The sequence below is a fragment of the Pogona vitticeps genome, chromosome 2, assembly GCF_051106095.1.
Source record: "Pogona vitticeps strain Pit_001003342236 chromosome 2, PviZW2.1, whole genome shotgun sequence".
Taxonomy (NCBI): Eukaryota; Metazoa; Chordata; class Lepidosauria; order Squamata; family Agamidae; genus Pogona; species Pogona vitticeps.
The window spans coordinates 174588641-174595210 of record NC_135784.1 but is presented as its reverse complement, the minus strand read 5'-3'; the positions used below and the strand labels follow the sequence as shown (position 1 = coordinate 174595210).

The following is a 6570-nucleotide window of genomic DNA, read 5'->3' as shown; positions in this document are numbered from 1 at the left end:
CTGCCCTAGTCAGGATGGTCCAAAGCATCCAGTGTCCCTTCAGTGGCCCTCCAAGTGAGTACAGGATTAATCCAGACTTGATAGAGCAGCTTAACACTGGGTGTTTCCAGGTTTACAAAGACCAGGGAACTCTATTATGATTATAATGGTCCACCTGTTTAGTTCAGAATGAAAGCATACTCCCCCCTCCAGATCTGTGTGGAAGCAAAAACAGGGAGAGATCCTGACAGTAGCTAAGCAAAATAAACATCCAGAGGAAAAGAGAGCTTACAACAGTACTGATTGTAGCAAGTCACTCTTAACTGAGTTGGAGCTGTGGTAGTCAGATCTACTGTCTCATGCTTATAGATCTGCCTCACTAGTGAGTGTCGATCAATGCTTTTGCATCGATGAGGAAAAAATTAACAAATTCACTGCCTGTAAAATTCAGTTTTTTATTCCAATAATTTTTGGTTCAATTCTGAGAAACCTGATATTAACAATGCTTTCAAAATACAAACAGTCCAAAATACATTTCAAATGTTAAACCCCTCAACATTTCAAAAAAATGTACAAGTTAAAATAATGGAATTAATTTTTTAAAAAAAGGTATTCCAGAAAATTTTGTGAATGGGTAAAAGGAAGGCATTCCTGACACAATTTTCTGTAGATGTGGTGCTGTTACTGAGAAGGCCCCGCTCCCTGCTATCCATCAATCAAATGTTCTCTAGGGACAGGACAGGTAACAGGGCAGATGCTCCTGGAGATGAGATTGAATGAACTGATGTGGACTGAAATGAGTCCGTTTCAGTCAGACAACTATGAAGTGTTTTACTCTGGAAATGTGTGAGGTTCTAGCAAGGCCCCCATCCCCTTTCCAACCTTATCTCTCCAGTCTAAACATAAGTCGTCATTTCAAGTTTCAACTCAACTAGTTTATTAAACAACATGGAAACAGGAAGAATCTCTGTCTTTTCCAACTCTGTCATCAAGATATCTTGGGCTAGAATGTCCTTTCTTTAAAATATCAACATCCCCGTCCTGGGTTTCAACTGAACTAATAACAGATGCCACTTAAAGCAGGATATTATAGATCTGGTAAAAGGATATTATCAAATTTGCATGAAAGGGTATCCTTCTTACGTTATATTTCTTTTCTGTCTTCTATGCCTTTAAAGTATTATTTTAAATTACAAGAAGTTTTATGTTAAAGATACGAATTTCAGTGTACTCTCAGGACACTTGTATCAGGTTATTAAATATTACAGTGGAGCTTATACTTTGGTTAAAGTATTTGTAAAGTTTCCTTTAGAAAACTTTAGAAAAAAGGAGTCTAAATATGCTAAGCTAAATATATAGTCTAAAGCTGGCAAAATGCAGGGCTGAGCTCTCACCCTAATGCATAAGATTCTTCCATGTACCCAGCACAGCTAGTGGTGAGTGAAGGAATAAGGATGTTTCAATACTACATTTGCAATGTGACAATTTGCCCATCCTGAATATAGGAACCTTGTAAGAGGTTACAATAATGTGTTAAAATAGAAACAAACAAACAGGAAAAATATATATACAGCAATCATTTGGAAGCTTGCTGGTGGAAGCAGCGATGGTGTCTCAAAGCCAAACCTCTTAACCATGAACTACGCTGGATCTGTTCTTTGCAGTGGGAACCATTGCCTTGGACTTGTTTGTTAACTGAAGTGAATGCTTCGCCCAGGCAAAAAGGCACTGCCGAAAATAACGGAAGGTCACCTGTTTAGTGCAGTATTTCTTAAAGACTGGCCTAAAAAGGCAGGAAGAAGAGAAAAAAGAATAGATCACATTGTACATGGCAAACATTTCACATTTCTGATAGAAAAGTGTTCTGGAAGACTTAATAGTCTTTCAAAATACAGTCTTTTCAGATTTGTACTAACAACTAGAAGTGCAGGGAGTGATAAATGCAAAATTCATGTGAGACAGCAGCTGATGTTTCTATCTGAAAAGCATTGTGGGTCTCTCTCCCCCCCCACATGCTATTGAGTGTCAGAACTGGATTACTCTTTGACCTAAAAAGGAGTACAGGTAGCAACGAGGAACTACCTGCATGGCAAAGAAAGGAAGGCAATTTAAAATTGACGAAAGGAAAATCACAGCGCACATGCGACTTACCAAGCGCTCATGTCCATCGTGCTTTCGACAACCTTCTTAACACAGAGAGCGTCATCTGTGACATCGTCATCTAGAAAATCTGTGCAGAAAATGAATGCAGGCAAGTTAGTCAAGAAAAAACTCAAGAACAGATGTAGATCACAACTGAAGTCTGGAAGGTATAAACATGGCACCTTGGAGATTGTGAGATCTGGAGCGTATTATTATTATTATTTGCCCTAGTCAAAACCCCATTAAAGTAAATAAGCCAGAAGACTCTCTTTTTATTGAATTCTGAGCCAAAAAAGGTGGATGTCTGTCCTTCGTGGAGCCATTACACAGTTTATGGAACACAAGCTGGCGTGATAAACATTTGTTATATGTACAAATACCTGACACATGTCATACTCCCTAACTAATGCTTGAGTAGAAATAAGATAGTTGTTGTAGGTTTTTCACACTGTTTGGCCATATTCTGAAGGTTTTTCTTCCTAATGTTTCTCCAGTCTCTGTGGCTGGCATCTTCAGAGGACAAGAGTTAGAAGAGAACACAAAGTCACAGAGACTGGCAAAACGCTAGGAAGAAAAACCTCCAGAACATGGCCAAACAGCCTGAAAAAACTACAACAGCCATCCGATCCCGGCGGTGGAAGCCTTCAAGAATACACAGAAATAAGGTACCTTACTATTTTGAGTAATATAGTTGTTATTCGTTGGCTGTTGTTTTTGTTGATACAGTTTGGTAGTAATTAGCTACAGGCAAAACAGATATCTATGACTTGTTACTTTCAGAGCCACAAATGTTTGATCAGGTTACACTTCAAAAGTACTATGAGTAGTAATAAAGTGACTTCTTTGGTGCAAAGAACAAGATTTTCTACTGTTTTCAAAAGTGCAGCTTCTCTACAGCAGACATCCCATACAGGCTTGTCATCATTTCCAGGAAATTGAATTTTAGTCCCTGGGACTATTGCTGGAATTTACTTAATAACAGGGATGTGTTGTCAGGTCAATTCTGTTTTATGATGACTTTTTTTTTCAGAGTTTCCCAAGTAGAGAGTTTTCAGAAGTGGTTTACCCTTCCCTTCTTCTGGTGTGTGTGTGTGTGTGTTGTGGAACCTTGCAGCTTGCAAAAGGTCACAGAGGCTGACTCTCTCCACAGGAGGCATAGTGGGAAATCAGACTCCCAACCTCTGGCTCCAGAGCCAGATACCTAAAACAACCAAATCTTCTTGCAATTCTGTATATTGTAAAGGGGGGAAACGTAAGGTGGCAAGATTATTTGGGAGGGGGAGAAGGCAAGCATGAGAAGATTTTGGTGCGGTGGGTGAGAAGTTAGGTTTCTTTAAAAAATCATGTTATTGTTCTTTTGAAAGTTCAAAAGGAGTAAAATAATGGACGAGGTTTTTCTATGCTCTCCCCAGTGATGCTTTACAGTATTATAGTCACCTAACATAAATCAAAATTTAACTCCAATCTGTTAAAAATGTGCCCCCTTCAACTTAAATTTAACTCAGTTCCCTTTTTTAGAATCATGAACTGTTAATTACACTTTTAACTCTTTTCTACTAAGTTTCCCAGTTCTGTTCAGTTCCTTCATCTCTGGAATTTGGCTAGATAACTTGCTGGACACATGGTTTGTCTTAGGGTTAAGTCTCAACACTTCTTCTTTTAGAAATAAGCATCCTTTTTTGAGTCTCAGGGAGATTATCCCTCCAAGCACTCAAATCTTTCAGTCTACATGCCTGAGACAACAAATATGCAAACAGAAGTTTTGTGGTCTTCCAAATGAGCAAAAACTAAGATAATTGGCCTACTGCATGTTTGTGAGAGAATTAACAGTCTTCTTCTTGAGGCTGCGCTGCTTCTAGTACTGAATCAGCATCTCAGCTAGTAGGACCTTCAAGAGTCGAAAGTAAACGTCACTCACTATCACAGGAAGTGTTGCATTTGTTCTCTGACTTGTGTCTTCCATTGTCACACCACTCAATGCCACTCAGCTGGAATATTCCATAGCGAGGAATGCCTCTCGTATTCTCATAGTAGAGTGTGTCGAGTCTGCTCGAATAATCAGCCATACAAACATCTAGTATCATAGTAGGACAATCAGATATGTACTGCAATTTTCCCTCCTGAAATGTTCCAGAACATTGAAATATAAAGGGATTTCTCCCCCACTATAAATAAACACACAGTATGTGTTGAAGTTGGTACAGTTAATTTTATAGTGTTTTCTATGGACTACATGACGTAAAACTAACCATGAGTAAGCACAGTCTTTTTTCCATGGCATTTGTTACTTTTCATTCAGCAAGCAGGACTACCTTTTTTTGGTAGCAATTCTACTCCTTGTTTTTTTCTGTTTTGTTTCTAGTGTGATTGCCTATATCATTCTAAAAGGGCAATAGCAAATGTGTTCTGAGGTGATATTGATGATTGGGCATTTAAGAGAGAAAAGAATTGGCAGGCAACATTGCTGAATTGATATAACTTGTGAAACTACAGTTCTTATATGACATAGTACTAAATTTGACAAGCATCAACATCATCATCATCATCATCATCATCATCATCATAGTCATCCCATGGAGGCACAAGAGGTACCCACTTGAGGTGAGATAGTCCCACTGTACTGACATTTCATGCTCCACTCAAGGGTATGCTGATATAGTGGGAACAAAACCCCTCAAGTGAGTGCTTCTTGTCTCACCTCTGGATGAACTTTTTTCATTATGCTTGACAAATTTAGTGCTACACTAGATAAGCAGTGAACTTCCACAAGCTGTGACATCAAATCAGCACCATGTCACTTACAAAAATTGGTTTGAAAAAAGAAGAAGGAAGAAGCAGGGAAGAGGGGGGTGTTAATGGCAGAGGGAGGGGGCAAACAGTGGTTCCACTGAGAATTGTAGACATTTGAGGTGCAGTGTGTACTATTGCTCAGAAAATTGCCCAAGATAGTTAAGCTTTCTGTGTGAAATAGCAGTTTAACGGCCACTGGAAACTTTGAATCAACCCAAGTCAATCCAAGATAGACTCTCTGTCTAGTCATACCTTCAGCCTCAAGCCGGAATAATTCCAACAGCCCATGTTCACTGTTATCATTGTGCAAGACCTGTTGCACAACTGGTAGCTTATTTTTAGAGTTAGCAAAAGGATAGCATCCTGTATGTGTGTGCATCTAACTGGCACAAGTGCTTGCTCAACAATGTGATCCACTGGAACAGCATGAGTAAGGGTTTACACTCAGCTAGTGTTACATTAAATTCAAACTCTAGTGTTTATATTGGTATCAGTGTATTAAAAATTCACCCTTTCCCAATTCCAACAATGCAAAATAACAAGGAATGCATGCTAATATCTACTACTATGTAAAAAGCTGATGACTTTCAAATTTCTCGGCACCTCCTTTGAATCATGCTCATTTTATGGGTACTTATTTCCCATTTTCCCAATTGTCCAGATAATTTGAAAATATTCACAAGCAAGAATAAACTGTGGTAAAGAAACCATTTGAAAAGACAACAGTATTTCAGATAGTTTAAACCCCATTTTGTTCAGGAAAAAAAAGGAAAAGAAACCAAAGGAGAAACTTACCCCCACCCCCAGCAACCAATGATTCAAATTATACTAAAATTGCAATAGTTAGCTATATACCCAATAGATAGAACTCACATTCTTCTGAGTAGATGCCTTTAAAAGGATCCATCCCAAGATGTTTCAGTTCATAGTAGAGTTCACAAACACGAAACACTTTTGTTTTATTTGTTACAATGAATAGGTAAAACAAAGCAAAATAGATTATTGTCATTCCTGCAGGCCTCGGCACAGAATGCCTGGATTTCTATACTGCTAATGGTCCCAGTTCCTGACTGCAGGCTGCCCAAAGCATGTTTCCTCTACAGGTGATAATCTTGCGTCATCAGGGCAAGCTTGAAGATTGACTAAATGCTGAAGGAAACTGCCGGTGCTTCTCTAAAGAGTTCCACATCTTACAAGAGCCTCGTGGCGCAGTGGTTAAAACGCTGTACTGCAGCTAAAACTGTGCTGACGACCTGGGGTTCAAATCCCAGGTAGCCGGCTCAAGGTTGACTCAGCCTTCCATCCTTCCGAGGTCGGTAAAATGAGTACCCAGCTTGCTGGGGGGGCAATGTGTAGCCTGTATAATTAAAATTGTAAACCGCCCGGAGAGTGCTTGTAGCGCTATGGGGCGGTATATAAGTCCAATAAATAAATAAATAAATAAACTGCTAACAGCAGTTGTTCTCAAGCTTGGGCCCCCAAATATTCTTGGACTAAAACTCGCTCACCACTACGAAGCTGTGCTGGCCAGGAGTTCTGAGAGTTATAGTCCAAGAACATCTGGGGACCCATACTTGGGAATCACTAGGTTACAGAAAATAAGTTACTCAAAATATTATTTTTGAGTACCCATCAAAAAGGTGGATATTTATTCCTTCT

At 39.2% G+C, this 6570-nt stretch overlaps 1 protein-coding gene across 1 annotated transcript; it reads right to left on the bottom strand.

Moving 5' to 3' along the window:
* On the bottom strand, nt 1-6101 carry LOC144587092 (lysozyme C, milk isozyme-like). Its single transcript, XM_078386448.1, has 4 exons — nt 5785-6101; nt 4040-4195; nt 2131-2209; nt 1-1762 (listed from the first exon to the last, which is right to left on the bottom strand). Exons 1-4 carry the CDS (start codon nt 5918-5920, stop codon nt 1609-1611), a joined length of 525 nt encoding a protein of 174 aa, XP_078242574.1. The 5' UTR covers nt 5921-6101; the 3' UTR covers nt 1-1608.
* Nucleotides 6102-6570: the final 469 nt, after the last annotated feature.